This window comes from Solanum stenotomum, chromosome 9 (assembly GCF_019186545.1).
Source record: "Solanum stenotomum isolate F172 chromosome 9, ASM1918654v1, whole genome shotgun sequence".
Taxonomy (NCBI): domain Eukaryota; kingdom Viridiplantae; phylum Streptophyta; class Magnoliopsida; order Solanales; family Solanaceae; genus Solanum; species Solanum stenotomum.
The window spans coordinates 50,365,417-50,385,478 of NC_064290.1; the positions used below are offsets into that span (position 1 = coordinate 50,365,417).

At 35.4% G+C, this 20,062-nt stretch overlaps 1 protein-coding gene across 1 annotated transcript; it reads right to left on the minus strand.

The window, feature by feature from the left end:
* Positions 1–897: 897 nt before the first annotated feature.
* LOC125875593 (nuclear pore complex protein NUP155) lies at positions 898–14,791 on the minus strand. Its single transcript, XM_049556573.1, has 13 exons — positions 14,519–14,791; positions 11,280–11,449; positions 10,288–10,414; positions 8,430–8,692; positions 6,561–8,208; positions 6,272–6,484; positions 5,854–6,101; positions 5,336–5,747; positions 4,953–5,158; positions 3,336–3,669; positions 1,799–2,017; positions 1,350–1,678; positions 898–1,121 (listed from the first exon to the last, which is right to left on the minus strand). The coding sequence occupies exons 1-13, from the start codon at positions 14,675–14,677 to the stop codon at positions 1,004–1,006; spliced, it is 4,446 nt and encodes a 1,481-aa protein (XP_049412530.1). The 5' UTR covers positions 14,678–14,791; the 3' UTR covers positions 898–1,003.
* Between the last annotated feature and the right edge of the window lie 5,271 nt (positions 14,792–20,062).

Here is a 20,062-nt window from a genome sequence, read left to right on the forward strand (position 1 = left end):
TAGTTCTTTGCAAAATCATTAAATAATTTACCTAAGCGTCATATATTTGATGTCATCTTACACTATGTTTAGCTCCAAGGGAATCTTGATTGACTTCTCTTGGGGAAAGGCATTTTCATCTCCCAGTGTTAGCCTTTTGACATTTTTCTTTAATCATCTCATATTATGTTATTTGAATATTTTTTTGGACAGAAGCTTAAAAAAGGAAAGTTATTTATAAGATGATAGATTATGTTGAACTTAGTTCGAGAAAGAGATTGTTGGATTTGTAGATGTCCCACATTGATTTTAGATTTTAAAAACAAGTTACTTATAAAGTGTTGAATACTCTCAATGGTATGAGACCTTTCAAAAAAAAAAAAAAAAGCACCGACTTGGCCCAAAAGCAAACAATATCGCGATCATGTCAAGATTCAACAATAGCATTTTTCTCCTTTACCATAATAGAGTGTCCAACTGTGTTATTATTTTCCTAACTTTTGTGAAACTGTCTTGGAACATATTCATCCCAATACATCCATTGAAGACTTGGACGATTTTCAACTCTTCTTTAGGTATTTATGGTTGCAGGAAATAGGGACACAAATCACAATGTTTTGTGGCATTGTTTATATCTCATTTAATTATTATAAACAAACATATGCAGAAAACTAATACAATTTTAAAATCAAATTACTATGTTGACCATAATAGGTTCATGTACAGAATGTATTTATACGCCAATGCAAAATTAACATATTCATATCTTAGACTTTCAGATTTCACAAGAAGTCTAATATTTCTATCGACCTTTAAATCGATAAAATACCATTTTCCAATTCTAAGGCAATTCCGTCATTGATGTATTATCACATGTCACAGGAAGCAGTATCAGGGCAATGCTGAAATCATCAGAACTAATAAAATACAGTTCTTGAGAAAAAAATGATATTGTTCAAATCAAATATGCAGTGAAGGACAAAGAAAAGGCAGGATATTGTACAAGCATATGATATTACAAAAATCAAAACCGTTCAAAAGGGAATGGACTCAACAATGATTCTTCAAGTTCACGAAAACCTCGAAAGACAGCTTCAGTCTGATTTTGTGGAAGAGGTAATCTTCGCACTTCTGTCATGTATCTGGTTAAACCGAGAAAACAAAACAATGGATTTAGATATGCACAAATAAACATATGTAATAACGAAACTGGTGCACCGTAAAGCATTTAATAAATTCTAAGATATAGCAAACCAGCAAGATTGGTAGAACCATAACATGAAGAAGATAACAGAAGAGTTGAAAAGCCTATCTAGATACTGCTGAAATGAGTGAAAAGACATATTAGTAACCGCTGATGAGAAACTAACCGATTTGCTGCACTTGTTATTTTATCGCGAACACCTTGATTAACAACTGCAGTCTGTCCTAATGATAAAGTTCCACCGAGAATCAGAGAGGCTCCAGTAACACTTGTACCCATTCCCTGTGCGAAGACAGAAAGTGCCCATTCACGAAGTAAAGCCAGTACGGAACGCAGGAGACGCAATCTAAGATTCGGAGTTGGCAACACTGCCCCACTGGATAACAGCTGGTCATAAGTATTTAATACAGGCTCTACTGCACCCTTGCAAGCAGCTAAAAGAGCCCTAGGAATATCTTCATCTCCAACAGATTCAGCACCAGAAACCACTTGCTCCTTCACAGTATTAAAGATCCAATCGAGTTTAAATTCCAAAATGAAGCATTAAACTAGTTGAAAGCGAACTAACAGAATGAAAATGGGCAGGGGCAGCTCAAAAGGGGAAATAACCCATACCAGTGCAGCCTTCTCAAGGTGAAGACAGAGAGTATCAAATGGTAAAACAGCTCCATCTCCAGGATACATATGGGTACCAACCCTCTTCAGTACAGCACAAGCTTCAGCAATCCCACCCCTCATAAGAGCTTGATCAATGAGCCTAGCCCATGTCTCTCGTAGTATGCTGCTATCAGCATCACCAGAGTAGCTAGCAAAGTACAACATCTCCAGACATATCTGTAAGTCAGAAACATGAAAAAGATACTTGGTTCAGTTGCCTGAAATTGGAGAACTTAAAATGTTGACAAAATTGATCAATCTCTTCATCTTCGAGAGATGAGAGCAATTCAAAAGTACCAATTTCCATTAGCTGGTGATTTTACCTTTCTATTCGATTCTTTTGGGAGGCTAGTCAACTATATTCAAATTATAGAGATATTTTTGCACATTAAGCAATATGCCCTAGCCGATCACTGCCAATGGTGTATGAAAGATGGTGTTAAAATCACACATTGGTGTAGGATAGGGGTGTTTGCCTCCTTATATGGTCAGGCAACCCTCACCTCATGAGGTAACTTTAGTGCTGAGTTAGGCTGAAGATCCACTTCTTTTATGTGGCATCAGAATAGACCCATCCTAATTCCTGGGTTACCCAATGTTGGGTCCCATTATTATATTGTCCACGCTCCAGATGTCCAGTGCTAAGCATACTAGGGGGTGTTAGAGCCCCACATCGATGTGGAATGGGGTTATTTGCCACCTTGTATAGTCGTCAGCAATACTCATCTCATGAGCTAGCCTTTGGGGTTAAGTTAGGCGCAATATCCGTTTCTTTACAGATAGGATGTAAATAAGAATGGCATTGACAAATCCTTGGCATGAAAAAGAGTGAAGGAAAAGGAGGGGATAAGTGGAAATTGCTGAAAAACTTTGGGAAGCATTCACAAGCTGAAATGTCACCTATTTACAAACTGTGATGTTTAGATATAAGCTTTGAGCTGCCCTCTGGCACTGCTGCACAGGAACCCCATGTAGTTGCTCTTCTTTTTAATTTTATTTTTAAATCGAAGAAGCCCATATAGTTGCATAGTGACTCTTATAAACAGGGAATTTGGTATTGAAAAGTTAAATATAACAGCAGTGGCATATTCTATTGCTCTTATTAGTTTATAATCCAGAAGTCACCTCTATGGTCTCACTTGTTATGCAATTTGTGATTAAAATCACTTCTTAAAATACTCCGATGAAGAATAGACCTCTTCACGATCTAGAGTTATCTACCAGAGCGTTCATGAAAAAAAGAAAAAGGAAAAAAAAAGTACAGCTTATTCTTGGCCATTTGGCCATGAAAACCAAAAAATTCAAATTCACTTTATTTGAAAATTTTGAAGTAGGTTGAATAAAGTGTGATAATTTTCTGGAAAAAAGTGAAATTTTCATGGCCAAACGGGTTTAATTTAAGAAAACAAAAAAGATCATGCATAAAGTAGAGTAAAAATAAACAAATAAATAAAGTAGAGCACATGGTGACAAATGTGTGTTGATTGTTTCATACCTCCCATATCTCAAAAGGAACAGCATAGTCATTATACAACTGTGTAATGCTCTTCAATTCCATCGATAACTCCATGGCTTTTTCTCGAAGAATATTACTCATATTGGGTGATGTTTCACCAGAACCAGATTCAGATGTGCTTGTAGATGACTCTAACCTGGAAGACATAGCCTCCAGTTCATCTTTAATTTTAATTTGAAACTGAAGAACAGCAAGCTTTCCTTCGAGCAAATCAAGCAGCCCATTGTCAAGAGCACCCCGGGCAGAACCACTCATACCATCGCTATCATGGGCACTCTTTGCTTGCAAAACAGCATTACTCAAGTATTGCCGCCTGCCATTACCCAAATTAGACAGCAAACACTGGTCTCACAACAAATTTCTATTAAATACAAAAAAGTATTTCCTCCATTCAAATATGTATATCATTCTTTCTACCTACAATACATCCAAAAGTGTTTGGTACCACTTCACTAACAATATGATTTTATACAACTTTTAAGTCTTCCACAACAACTATGCCCCAATCCCAAGCACGTAGGGGTCGGCTATATGAATCCTCACTAACCATGTTGCTCTGTTTAAGCTCCTCTCAATAGCTTTCCTAAGTTTCAAGAATTTAATTACATTTTACTAACATATTTATACTTTCTATCAAACTCTACTGTGATATTTTATTTATCAAACTTTTCAACAACTATATATTTTATTCCACTACTATCAAGAAACGCACAATCAAATAGAGTGATACAAAATGGGACAGAAGAAAACAAAATGAGATCTGTTCTGAGTAACATAAACAGCTAAACAATGACAAATTAAGAATCCCTCTTAGAGGCACAGCAAGTCGGGGTTTCTGAACCAGACCAAAGGGAATAGGCAATTACTTTCCCTCTTTCTATATATCTATGTTTGAAAAAATTAGTAGTGCTCCCACTCTCAATAAATCTAAAAATACTTTGTCACAAAGCAGTAACAGCACCTAAATTTATGAGAAAGCTATTAACCTAATGAGCAGTTGTTTTATCTTTCCTCTAAAATTTCGCATTTGCGAGAACAGGGAACTGCCATGGTAGAAAAATCAAGACATTCTTAGGGCCCTCATCAAATGTTAAAATGAATGTGAATATTACGTTCAGAATTCAGATCTCAGAATTGCAAGTGCTTGAACTTACAACACAGGTTATAAGGGTACAGTAGTACAAAATTTGGAACACCAACTTAAACATCTCAAACTCCTTGCCCAGTCAAATGCAACAAATAATTAATGGATAGGTGGAGCACTTTACCAGTTTCAAAAAAAAAAATTATGGATAGATGGAGTACTAAATAAGATAAGAACTGCTTCACATATAAGAACTAGTGGTTTGTGACAAATATGCTGTAGTCAAACTACCTTAATTATAAATTTAGTGAAAGAAAAAAAATAATCTACATAGTTTGCAATACAAATTCATCAACTCTAGTTTAAAGGTATATCTCCCCCAAATTTCTATCATAAAGGTATAAATGAAACATTCAAGCAAGATTGTGAATGAATAAACAAAAATTCACACCAATTATGCTCAATCCTGAAAAATAGGCGTAAATATTTATTAGGTCAGTTGGGATAAGAACCTTTGTTCTAAAGTAGGAGCATCCCCTGCATCAGTGGAGCGCCTTTCTGCCAGCCTCACCAAAACATGGGCTGCAAGAACGTGCTGTCTCTTCAAAACATAATAACGAGCCAAAAGCTCAAAATATTTTGCTTGGTTGGATGGTGCAGGTAATCTAGCATGAGCCAATGGTGAAGTTGGAGATGCCACTGCAGAGACAACACGAACCTGTGAAGAAAATGAAAGAACTGATGGCTCAGGAAATTGCTCCCCCAAAAACACCAAAACATTATGCAAGAAAAACTGGATGATAATAATATGACGAAGAACTAGATAACTATCAATGCCGAGTATCACATACGAGAAACATAAGCAGTATAAAAATAGAAACCACAATAGACAAACCTCATTTGTAGGTTCACGACCAGAATTTTGCAGAAAAGGTACCAAATCGGGGCCACCATATTCCAGTAGTTCATCTTCCAGGCCCAAATCAATTAAGGTTTGATACAGCTTCAGATGAAAAATTCTGTCTGAAGATTGCACACCAAGTTGGACAATCTGGCGTATAAACTTTTTCCGAGAAGTTTGATCAAGAGTAGATTGAGCAATAGGTCTGATAGGAGATCCAAATTCCCTCTTTGAAGCTTCACCTTTTAAAGAATGCAAGGCGCTGAAAATAATCTCATAGCACTGCTCACGTTGAGCAAGTGCAAGATCTCGAATTCCAGCATCTATTTGCTCATTAAAAGCATCACCAGCAGGGTCAAGAGCTTGTGCCTTTTGCAGAGGTAATAGGACCACAGCTTCATAAAATCTGCAATATTATAGCAGCATGCTAAGCATGAGACACCACGAATCTAGGTAATGAACAAAAAAACTGAATCTAAGATGAAGGAGAAGATGGATCTAAATGAACCAACCTCAGATCTTCAAAACGTTTACATACAGTCCGCAGATCTGCAGACTCTGGAACTTTGCTTAGGTAGTTGAATGCCTCTCTCGCAAGGTTTTCTCTCTCCTCTGCATCTAATGTAGCAGCAGCTCTATCAAGAGATTCAACTGCTAAGTAGAACTTGTAATCAGATTCTTTGTAATAACTTGGGCAACCCTCTCGTAGTCTACCACTTATGTCGTCAACAGTTCCCCTGCCATCTGGACTAGTGTAATGCTGGAGAAGCAGAAAAACCGTACTTGATAAAATATGCATTTGGTGCAAGCAATAAACATACTAATATGGAAATCTTACAAGTGTTTCCTTTGCAAGCAAGAATTAACTACTTAATACCAAGTGGAAATCACCCGCATTCAAAAATAATTTTATCGTGCATGTTAAAGTACCTCCATGAGGGCAGATACAAGTCTCGTAGCAAGTCTATCTCCCTCTTCTGAACAAACTAGTTGATGGAATGTCAACTGAACTAGGGCCTGCTTGATATTAGCTTCAAAATTCTGAATCAACCGTGTCACATGATGTTGTGTAAGAAGTTGCAGCAAAAATAGGGCTTCGCCACATCTAAGGAGCAATTGCCTGATACACTCCATTGCTCTAACCTGTAAACATTCCAATTGGCTTTGCAAGTAAGTTATGCCTTGGGATAAAAGAAAACCAATTCTTTGAAACATTTACCTCCATGGCAGCAAGCTCTGCAGAACTATAAGGAAGTCGTTGCCTTTTGTTTGAAGATCCACCTTCATTGGACTCAACATTGCGAGCATAAGATCCAAATAGATTTCTTACCATACTTCTGTCACCAGCCCCCATATCCGAGCCAGTTCCAATCAAAATTGAGCCTGTCAAGTCACCTAGGCCAGCAACACAACCATAAAGTCCCCTTCTCTGATTCCTCCTAGATCTCAGGAACTTCTCTAAAGAACGCATCTTGTCTTCCAGGATTTGCATCGTCTCACCAGGAAGTCGGCAGACAATTACTACATTGTCAAATGTGTCTGAAGAAGTTATGCTTCCTTTCGTGATGAAAACAGGAAGCTCCCACAAAGGTAGAAGTAACCTTGATGAGCATAAGCAAAGACCTTCATGAGCACCAGAGAAAACAGGCTCAGCTTCCTGCACAACCTGGCCCATGCTAAATCCTCCAGCCGGAGCTCTAGTATTTGAAAATGCACCACTACCTTCTAGCTGTGGTACTCCAACAAGTCTTGGATCCTCATATGCTTCAGCTGCCCTCTCAGCAGCAACATTACTTACTAAGGTCTCAGTATAGATTATCCTCGCAGCAAGCATTAAACACATGGCAGCAGACTCTCCAGATCCAAAACGACTGAAGAAATCCTCTAATAATGACCTAGGTGAATTGGATTCCAATAGTCTCCTGAGTACATCGACTGGTCTGTTAAAAACTACTTCCATCATACCCATAGTGCTGAATATGACGATTCTCCTTCTTGGTAATATATGTTGGGTTGAAAGATCACTTCTAGCCCAAAGTTTACCCGAAGTTCTTTCACAGGATTCCCCTGAGTTATCATAGCCGAACTCCAGCTGTAAATAAAGTGACTGCACCGCGGCTGCTGTATCTGGTAGGGGTAGAATATCTGCCACGAAAAGCATCCTTCCTTCAATGGGCAGGGATGACACCAATTCACGGAGTGGGCGGGAACTCCTAGCACCTGCTCCCAAGCTACTTGAAGAAGATTGAGAACTTGAATCCCGATTTACAATAAGAAGAGAAGAAACAGTTGATGGAGATGAATCAGAAAGGACAAGAGTCCCAGCAGAATAATAGGCTGATTCTATCTTCAGTGACAGATCTTCACTCTGTGATCTACTAGCAAGAGATACAGCTCCAAATGGAAGCCCACTACCTGCCCCTAGAGGAGGAGCTGGCCTAGTCGTTACAACTTTTAAGCAGTTTGGCTTTTGATGGTTAAGACCACCGAAACTTCCAGCAGTACTATTGTTTCCTCCAGAAGAAGACGTGGAAAGATACATCCTTCTGCCATCTGATAGCACAGCAACAAGGTGTAGCCATTTTGATTCTAAGACGGATAACGGTGAGATGGAAACAATGGTTGTTTTGGCTGATCTAGGAGCCCTTGAACCAGCTGGTTGCCTACCACCATAAGAATCCCTCTGATTTATCAAATTTCTTTCTTCTGCTACTTTTTTAAGGGGCCCATCCCCATTTTCTCCAAGAGAAAACATTAGAATTTTCATCTCTTCGGTACGTGCATATAAGATGTGTCTCTCATTATCAATGACCATTTCAACAATGGGGTCTACGGCACCAAACTTGAAAACATTTGGCACCACCCACCTGCAGGAAATAAAACAGCTATTATTCTTACACCTCACTCTACACTCAGGCCCTTCACTTCATAGTTCTAACAAGGCACGCACAGTTGAGAACCTTGATGTTATAAGACTCTGGAAAACCATTGATGACTATGCAAATTGCAAGACCAAAGAAAGGGAAGTAAAATATAGTTTCATGTAGACTACTGAAACAACCCCCACTACTAAAGAGAAAGGGAATACCTTGATATGACACTTCCGAGACCTGCAGTTAGACAGAGCTTGCGGCATCGCTTCTGCCACCCCGAACCAGTTGAGTACTGCAATTCATATATGTGGCCATCACGGCCTGCAAGGAAAATGTGACCTCTGTCTGTGGAACTGATACATGTCATGGTCACTCCATCAGATGGAATTGTATAATCTGGTAATGGCTGAAGTGACACCTCAGCATATGGATCAGTTCCGTCACTGCTTGCAGAACAACATACACCTACAAGGATCAACTAAGTGCAATAGAGCTAGAGGTAAATGAGAGGACCAAAGGAAGAACAAATTTATATTGTTATAGATGAGAGAGGAAACATGGACTAAAAACAGACATCTAAATTTCACTGGTAATAAAGCAAACTAATGCTTACATCACAAATCCATTCGTATTCTGATACTGTTTTTGATAAAGTAATAATTTCATTGATGTGGAGAAAGTCTCTGATACAAAAGGTATACAGAAACGCGGGGAACCTACACAAAAAATATGGTTCTTCAAAAAACAAAAAAAACTTCTATACTAATAGAGATCTTATGGGTGCACAAAAAATTACCTAAAAACTGGAGGCTATGGTTTAGATGTACAGGGTCATTCTACACCAGATACTGATAACTTAAACAATATCTCCACTATTCCATGTAAGAGATCCAATATATCCAGATCTATAGGCAATATGGTGCGGTAAGCCGACAGATATGATTGAAGACAAAAACAACAAACAAAATAACTTTGAATCTCAACCCCTTCATTGACCACTAGGCCACACCCTTGAGTGCCATTTATTTGAGTTTAAATCATCAATTTTCTCTAGATTTAACATCTAAACATGGAATTAGATGGGCAAAATTGGGGATTTGAGACAAAAACCCTAAAAGCACAAATTGAGGATTTAGGCATGCAAATGAACTTGAAGTGAGAATGCATACAATTTGAAATCCTCAGCTAATTATGAATTTATTTTCCAGTTTGACTGAGTTGACTAAGGAGTAAGTTTTTGGATGACTTTGGCTTTAACCGAGAACTCACTTAAGGAATTAAGTCCAATAGCTTTGTCTGACATCATTAATTAATCTTTTGCATAGATTGGATTCGTTTAATAGACTTGAAACGTGGGAAGACTATTTTTGAAGGTCAAATCTTTACTTGGATTGAGGTATGTTAAGACTTTGACCTCAATGAGGGTATTTTCCAAATTGATATTGTTTTATATATACAATGTCTATGAGGGTACCGTATCTTTATTTATTTTTTTGATAAAGTAAGGTATTTCACTCCAAAAGGGCATCAAGAAGATGCATAGTTTCAACTTACAATGAATGAAAAACTGACGAAAGAAACTGGGATAAAGAAAAAGGGAAGTTCCTTTACAGTTAGTCAATCTAAGACAAGGGAACCAATAAACTCCAAAAACTGTTCAGTGCAAGATACATTAGCTGATTTAGACCAGAAAAAGATAAGACTAGGCATCTGGTAAATTGGGAGTTCTATCGGCATTCCTTATCAACTGCCAGCTAGTTCATGGTAGCTTAGAGTCTTTTATTACTGTTTTATAACAAAGTTGTATTTCCTATTTCTAGTAGTTCATGACTTGTGACACCAATTACTGGGGATTGAATTGACTATTACCGCGTTGTAGACTTGGTATTGCCTCATTAATATTTTGTTAGACTTTATCACACTATGTTGTTTTTGTATCATATTTATTTGTATGAAGTGGTTCGCCTGACCGGTTGGGTTAGGTGTCATCACAGCTTAGTTAAATTGAGTCATGACATATGCCTATCACATAACTTGGATAAATAAAGTTGAACATTCATGAAGATATAGTACCTCAACAGGAGTTGCCAAGATCAGAAGATACTGGATGGCCTCCACAAAAATTCCAGGTTTGACTTTGGCTAGGCCAACAACGCATATAGCTTGTTCATCTCCACTATATTCAGGACAGTGACCATCCCTAAACAAAACATGATACCATCAGCAGAATAAGAATCCACAAAACAAAATATAATGAACAAACCATTAAAAACCTAAAGCGTTAGTTTTTATTTTGTAATTTTTTGATAGGCAAAGTAAGGATTTTCTTGGTGAAAACAGCACCATAAAAGGAATGTTGTTAGGAAGTACATCCCAGAAAAGGACATTAATAACTAAATAAAAGAAGATCCAACACATCATGGACCATATGAACAATAAACTTCAAAATGTCTTGAACTTTATTACCACAAAAAAATAAACCATTCTGAAATTCTCAATACGTAGCTCATTCCATGCATAACTGAACTTTCTGAACAAATCTAAAAGATCTCACTTGATACGAACAGAAGCTTGACTGTGGATGACTAAAAAGGGGTACTTGAAAGATAAATTATAGAAATGGCCTAAGATTCGACAACAAATAATTTGGGGCTTGGAGGTTAGCACATAAAAGTATTTGATAATTGATTCCACAAAGGATATACCATATTTCTGGTAAAAGATCTATCAATGCTCAAAGATCAATACTTAATAATTGAACTTGAAGACAAGGTCAAAACTCATAAACAATGGAACTCAAAATTGTTTAGCATGTACACATTCACTAACTAAGATAACACCTCGGGAAATACAAATATTTTTTTTGTTATTTGCAGCATAGTTAGGTAGATGGTTGTGGTTGAGTTACTCACAAGCTTTGTGCACATTTTTTGCACACGTTGGTGTGACACTAAAGAATAATAGTTAACACATGCCTGGACTATTGCTATGGGATATAGAAAATCCTGAGCTGGTGTGATATTAATGAAGTACTAATGACTTTGTCAAATTTTGTTTATACTCACCACTTATCGAACCGCCAAAGAAACAATGTGTTGTCCACTGATGCCCAAGCTCTGCGAATTTCAGGAAATACTCCACATAATGCAGTTCCTTCTCCACTGGATGCATTATATCTCTCAATCAATACAGAAGGCAACTCCCAAGAGTCCACGACTTCCACTAAAGGAGGCCACTACAGCGGTAAAATGAATGAACAGATTTAGTGTCTTACCAAAGCAAGATAGAATAAAAGATGTTTGATGTGGTTAAGAATTGCAATATGAAATCATATCTCAGGATTGCAAATGTTAAATGTCTATAAATATAATTTAAAGCTGTTAAATGGAAATAGTAACATAGGAAACATGATCAACATAATTGATGAGTGTGATTATGACATTAAATAATTGAAGACCCACAAATCTTACACATGCTACAATCACTTCTTTGGTCAGTTGTCTGAGATTAGATTAAAGCCTTGTTAAAGAACATGACTTTTTTTTATGAAGTAAGAGAGATAACATTGACAAAAGCATCAAGAAGATGCACAGATTACAAAAGATGGAAATATCAGCTCAAAAAGAGACAAAACAACTATCAAAGAACTAAGGAGCTGATAAAACCCATGAAGGAGTCTAGACTGATTAAACGGGTGAGCCTGGCCCAACTAAAAATGTTAAAGAACATGACATTTGGAACATGCACTATCGGAACTACCAATTACTAAATTACTCCATTAACACACTTGTTTATAAATATCTCTACTGTTTTCTTATACAACCTTGAGAATATATCCTCCAACCTTGGTTAAACATATATGTTTTTCTTCTATTTTCTTCTTTGATAAGCCTCTGTAAAATAATGTTTTCGAAGGATAATCTACTTTTCTACTTCAAACAGCTTCTTCTACCACTTTTACTCCATATAGTGTGATGGCAGAGAGTTACTCCATGCTACCTGTGAATGTTATTCGTAACAGATTTTAATTTTCTTCAACGGAGCACTTTCAGCTGATTCATGAGGACAAAATGACATCCTTAATAAAATATTACACGCTAAGAGGCAACACTACAATACAAAAACTCATTAAAAATAAATTATCCTTCTATCAGTAATATAAGAAATCCATATTAAATACTCCCTCCGTCCCATTTTATATGATGTAGTTTGATTTGACACAGAGTTTAAGAAAGATAGAAAGACTTTTAGAACTTGCGGTCTAAAATGAGTGGTAGATGTTTGTGTGGCAATAAATCATTTCATTAAGAGTAAAATTGACATTTTAAAATTGAACTGTTACTAAATATAGAAATGTGTCATTCTTTTTGGGACTAATTAAAAAGGAAAGTGAGTCATATAAATTGGAACAAAGGGAGTATATAAAGGACATAAAGGATATGTTTAAAGGAGCAGTCACTAGCATGAAAACAGCAATAGGCGAGTAGTAGGTGATACAAAATATTCCTCCTAATAGTGGGTTTACACCAGAGATCGACATTGAGCCCCTACTTGTTTACCCTAACTATGGACGACCTAACCAACACAATATAAGATGAGGTGTTATGGGGTATGCTAGTTGCTTATGATATTGTGTTGAAACAGTTTAGAGAGTATGGGTTTTAGGATAAATAGAACTGAGACTGAATACATGCCTTGAAGGTTTGGTCAACATGAGAAAGAGAGAAGTTGATGTGAGACTAGACGGGATTGCAGTGCCAAAATGCAAACAATATAGATATGTTGGCTTCTTGTTTCAAGAACATGGAATGATAGATTAAGATGTTACATTGTACTCATAGAATTAAAATCAGATGGGGCAAATGGAGAACTGTTGCTAAGTTGTTATGTGAAAGAAGACCATAGTGAAAGGTAATTTCTATAGGACAGCTGTAAGACCGGCAACGGTATATGGTAGTAAATGTTGGGCTGTAAAATCCAACATATCTGCAAGATGAGTGTTGGCGAGATGTGAATGTTAAGATGGATAGCAGTCATACAAGATTGGATAAGAGTAAAATGACCACATTAGTCAGAACGTGTAATAGCACACATTGAGAATAAAATGCCAGAAAATTGCTTCAGATGGTTTGGACATGTCTTCCATCGACCTACCATTGCACCAATTGTAGGAGTGAAACTATGGTAAGTGAGTGTGTTAAAAAGAGGATAGGAAATACTTAAAATCACAAGGAAGAAAGTTACCTCAGAAAATTTACAAATCCATTGTATCAATGTAGACTTAGCTACTAGTGATTCATCTAACAGATCCAAACTTATTTGGGACTTGGGCATAGTTGTTATGGTTGTTGTTGTTCTATTAGTAATATAAATGACATAAAGATACACATGCCTAATTACTGCAATTTGTCACAATACACTTCACTTCGACTGAAATTACCAGTTTCAAAAATGAACTTCACTTTGACTGAAATTACCAGTTTCAAAAATAAACTTCACTCCAACTGAAATTACCAGTTTCAAAATAAACTTCACTCAGACTCGCATCGAGTAAGTAAATAAACAATCCAAATTTAGTGTTCCACTTTGGGTAGCAATGGGGTTATTTCGGAAAAAAAGACCTGGTCTTTTCACGGGAGAAACACGACGACACGATGCAGTGACAGTCCCTTGGCCAGAAAACTCTTTACAATCAAAGACTGAAGATCTTAGGAAGTCTCAACTTCCAATTCTGAGGAACTCTATCGGGAATAACGAGATGCACACAGTTGGGGATACTCACACGGCTTCAGGAAATCAAGTCAGGTTGACAGACAAACAACAAAACTTTTTCCAATCTTTAGAACTCTATAATTTGACAAACAATATCTTTAGAATTCAAGGATAGCCATTAAAAGTGTTTTTTTTATATCTATGGCATTTGGATGGAAAAAAATGGTTGCAAAATCTTTTTCCAATCTTCAGAGCTTTGTCTCATTTGGTTGTCTTTTGAAAAGACCAGAACTTTTTTGTCCAAGCTTTGAAATAAAATTAACCCTTTTGTCCAAGCTTTGTAATAATTCAATTTCTTCTACAAATTGAAAAACTACAATAACAACATCAACAACCACAAGGCCTGCTAATTAACTAAGTCCGCCAAAAATTCAAAAAAAGCTCTGTCGCAAAAATGCTTCCCCACCTCTCCAACCAAAACCCAATTTATCTTTCCACGCAAAATCTAAAATCTTCAAAACTCCATAAGCAAAAACACATTTAACAAGCAATGAAACCTAAAATCCCAAAATTCGATGAAATTGGTGGTTACCTCACGGGGTTGAGCAGTATAAGGATGACTGGCATATCTAGAAGCTTCCAATGCATCTTCCAGATCGATTTGAGAAGCTACATCACGGCCAATGCGGTCACTAACTACAAGTCCAGCATTAGTAACATCACGCATTACAATCTCATTGTCCCCTGACATATTCGCTCAAAAAAATCGCTAGGGCTTGAACTGAGCTTAGCTGTTGTAGTGTTAATCCAAGCCCTAAATGGAACTATTTGTAAATTCCAAAGCACTGAGCAACTGGAAAATTGAACTGGGAGTAACAATGGAGTAGGGTTTTAGTCTTTGAGGTTTATTTGACTAATAATAAAACAAAAAACTTACCCCCGGCTTGTTTTCAAGATTAAAGTGTTTGAATTTGAATATACGTCTGAAAATATTAAGATATAAATTAAAATACAAAGGTCTAAATCCAAAATACATTTGAATATTAAGATTTAACTTATAATGATTGAGATTGTTTGTTTTCTAATTTTGAAGTGTAGAATTTATTTTTATTTAAAAAATAATAAATACAAAATTTAAATAAAGATTAAATTGATTTAATGTTATATTAATAAAACATTTTAAAATTTTAATATAGCAATTAGTGATGGTTATAAATAATAAATATAATGGTGAGTTGTGACTAACAAGGATTGTGATGGAGTGGTAAGTATTTATTAGAGGTCTCGGGTTCGAGTGCCCTGAATTCGGAATCATCTTTGTTAGGGAGGTGAGAAATAAATAAAAAAAAAAGGTTATTATGTTTATCAAGGGATGGTGTTAATTGTGCATATTATGTTATGGTATAGTGATTGTCATTGTTATTAATAGTGGCGACTGATAATTAGTAGTGGAATGATACTAATATCAATTTGAGACGGTATTAATTGATGATGTTAACCGTGGATGTATCTTATGGTATAGTGATTGACAATAACGATTATCTGTCATTATTAATGGTGGCGGTTGATAATTAGTAGTGGAATGATACTAATAACTAATGATGATTAACGATATATTGCATTGACTAAGTGGTAGCAATTATCGATATTGATTAGCGGATGTAACCAATGATCGATAGTGATGATTACAAATGATGGCAAACGGTGATAATGATTGATTTTGATGGTAGTGTTGATTGTGGTTATGCTAAGGATGGTGGAGATTGGTGGTGGTAATAGTTGTGGTAGAAATAATGGTTGCGAATGATGAATGGAAATAGAAGAGTAGTGGTGCATTGTTATTTTTGTAGAAATTCTTAAATAAACATTTTAATGATATTAAGACTTTGTTATAGATCTTAATCATTCAGAATTATCCAAAACTCATTAAGTGGTTGTAAAATAAAAAAGAAACACTCTTAATGAATTCGAAACAAATAAAGAACTATTGAAACAAATGCAATTGTTGAATATGTTTCAACAACTATTGTATTTATTATAATAATTGTTGTATTTGTTGTTGCAAGTGACGTTGAATCAACTACGAACGTTATTCTATTTTGTCACAAATTTTCTTCTATCGTGGTCACTTTTTTTAAAAAATTTAAATCATAATATCTGTAGGTGGCTTGAACACCATTTATGGAGAAACAAAATAGTAATAAGAATTGCATGTCATGGTGAATGAATCGAGTCCAATAATATTATAATGGATGTTGGAAGGGTAGAGACATAATAGAAACTATAGTAATAGTTGTGCATCAAAATGTAGCATATGATGATTTTGTTATAAAATTATTACGAATTGTGAATTAAATTGTGAGTTGAAACATGTTTTCATCACTTACATACACAGGTGGTGAAAAATAGAGAGTAACTCTTTTTAGAATAAAAAATAAAGTTAATTTGTATAATAATTATTTAAAACTAGATTCATTTTAAAGGTGTACATGATTGCAAAGTTCGTAGAAAATAATAATTTATTTCAATACCAAAATATATTATGAATATGGTGGGGTTTATATGAATATTTTAGATAAACAAAATGTTAGTGAACACATTCTTACACTTGAGGTTTTCAACAATACATCAAAAACTATACTAAATGAATTTTTACAATTGTGTGTTATTCATGAATAATCAAGAATTTGATGTTGCGTCAAAAATTGTTTACTTAAAAAAAATAAAAATTAAAGAAGATAATTAACTCACATTTTCTGTATGAAAAGTTGCACACATGATTCTCCACATTTTATGAGCCATAGCTTACGTGCCATATCAAAAGTCATAGGTAGATACTTCAAAGATAAATTTCTCGAAGGTAAAGCCCTATCTGTAAATGATATTAAAAATTCAATTTGTATTGAATTTAACTGCAAGGTCAATTATTAAAAGTTTTAAAAGGGAAAAAAGAGTGTAAAATCTTTGACAAGAGGGCCATATAAGCATGAGTATGCAATGCTTGATGCATACCATTATATGCTTAGGAAAGTAAATCTTGAAAAGTAAGATGTCGCTGAAGATTGATAAAAATAGTAAGTTCAAATATTTTTTTTGTGTTCTATGAAGCTTAAATTCTTGATTTTGCGCATATGAGAAAAATCATAATTGTCGAAGACATTTTTGAAGAACAAGTATGACGGAGTGTTGTTGTATGCTTTCACACGATGCGGAGAAACATAATTTTATGTTATTTTGTGTAGTAGATTTTGAATGTGATGCCTTCTATGAATTTTTTTCTGTGCAAATAAGAATTTTGTACATGATACCCTTGAATTATCTTTGAATTGTGCATAATTTCTGATCAACACTCAAGTATTAGAAAGATGATTTAAAAAGTCCACTCTTCAATTTATTATAGTTATTGCATGATACACCTAAAATAAGTCAATCTGAATAAATTTCACAAATGAAAGAGTCATTTACCATTTTTATGAAGCAATAAAAAACATATAAGGTAAATGTGTTCAGTGATCACTTCAATTAAACAGAAGATATGACTTCAGGGGCGGTTGATCATCTTGAACGTGTTGAATTTCATAGATAGAGCGGTATATTTTCCCCCAAAAAATAGGTACATCCTATTATTATTATTGTTATTGTCAAAATTATCTCAATGTTGCATATATTTTAACAAATGATGCATTTGTTTCAACAACTATCCTAATAATTATAACAATTACTTAAACAGATGCAACAATTGTGAAAATAAATGCAACAATGACTTATGTTTCAATTGTCGTTGCATCTGTTCATATTATTTAGTTGTTTTGATGGTTTATTCTTACCATTATAATATCATGATGACAAACATTGTTGAGTCGGTTAACATAGAGTTTGTTGATGAAGATTTTTTTTTATCATTGCTCCATTTGATAAAATAGATAAGAGATTTGCAAAAAAAAATCATGAAAGGTGTATTGAGTTGATCAATGCACCAACCATCTTTGTCCCTTTGATAAAGACCAACTACTGCAATATTACAAATAAATTGCTTATAAGCAATATAATTGAGTTACATTGAGTAAGAAATTTTCATCTAATGAATATTTTGTCTAATTTTTCTTATAATAATTTTAGGTCCAACAACTCTATTATCAAACAAGCATTTAAACTCATCGAGCCACCAACCTAATTATGAATTCATGGTTGTAGGATTTGAAAACAAAGTGTGATTTTGTATTTTCATTCGAAAGTGTAAAAACAATTAATACTTTTTGAGGAATTTATGTTGAAGCAATATGTATTTCATATATTGAACTTGAATTTGGGTTTACAAGATTGATATCTCATATGGTCATTCAGCTATTAGTTATTATCTTTAAAAGTTATTTTTTTTCCTCGTAATTTTAACTTTTTTAAACAAAGAAAAAAACTTTCTGAAATAATAACTATTAATTGAGTGATCATATAGAATTCAACTCTAGGTTAATTTCATGATCATATGCTTAATCCATCCAAGGTAAATTTAATAACTTTGTTCTAAGAAATTATCAATGAATTTTTTTTTAGAAAATACATCATTACCCCATTGAACTATAACACTTTTTTTAATAAGACACTGGAACTTTGCAAAGGTCATAGTACCCCCTTTGTAACACCCCGTATCCGAGAACGGACCTTAAAACAGATTTTCAGAAGTTGTAGGTACGACTCACTGTCTCCACCCACGGCCCATGCGGTGGTCCGTGGTTCACACCTGAAACTTCCCCCAGAACTCAGCCCAAAAATTTGGCTAAGGGTAGACCCACGCCAGGACCTACGGACTGTAGGTCAGACCACGGTCCGTGGTCCAGGGCAGTAGGTCAGACCCCCAAATTTCAGCCTCCAATACTGATCGACGGATGACCAGCACGGACCGTCAATTGATTGACGGTCCGTCAGTCACTCCGACATCAGTTAAGTCGGGGGTCTTTTGGTTTTTTCCTTATTCATTTGATCTCTAAACTACGTCGTTTAAACCCTAAATTATGAGGTTTTAGTCAGTTTAAGCCTAGAAACATAACTAGAACTTACCTAAGTCAAATCATTAATCAAACTTAGAAAAAATAAAGCGTAAGAGGAGAAAAGAGGTCAGGAACCCCAGTTCAAGAACGCAACAAGATTCCATCCGTTTCAACCCGAAATAGAAAGATTTCTCTGTGGAATTCGTCACCAGGCATGTGGAATTTCACTAGTGGGTTCCTTTGGCCCATTAGGTCCCTAGAGTTCAGTCAGATTCTTGATTTCCTATTATGAACTAGACCTAGGGTTTCTAGAAGTTCAACAGATTATCATGAATTAGTTATTTAAATGTTCCAAATCAGATTATCATGTTATTACTTGGTTTCTAGCATAAATTTTAAAACCCTAGCTATGTATCTCTTTAGTTCTTGAATTACACATGCTAGGTCAGATATTTCAATTATTTTAGATATACTTGCCTCAGTTTGTGAATATGTCATTATCAGTATATTAATGTACATTCCCAGTTTGCATGTCAATTTTGAGTTATCCAGTATATTACAAAATTCAATCATAATATGTTAATAATTTAATCTATTGGGAGTAGCATAATACCGAATTGGAATAGGGTTAGTCACTCATATAGTCCCTGAACTATGAGCCACGTAGGTTGTAAGTCCCATTTGTGGGCATCATTTTAGTGACCATGTCAGTATGCCTCTATACCTTTGGCCGGGTGTATTGGGTCCTCTCAATGGGGGTATACATCAGACTCCACATTTAGCTCATGTGGTTTTATTATCGGTTATTAGTAGCTCCCATAGTTCAGTCAGACTCCATTGCATTGACCACATTTAAGTATAATTAGTATTCAGTCTCAGCATGTTATAAATTTGGTCATTGCATTCAGTTAGCTCAGTATCCAGTATCTATATCATGTTTAAATTATACTCTTGCTTTATTGCTTGTTCAGTTATATGTTTATTTCAACTTTACTCTATCATGCATGCTCAGTACCTTTCAAGTACTGACACATACTTTGCGCTACATCTTCTCGTGATGTAGGTCCAGGTTCCCAGCATCCAGATCACGTATAGATAGGTTCCCGATCTCTAGTTCAGCAGCATCAGTGGTGAGTCCTCATTCTTCGAGG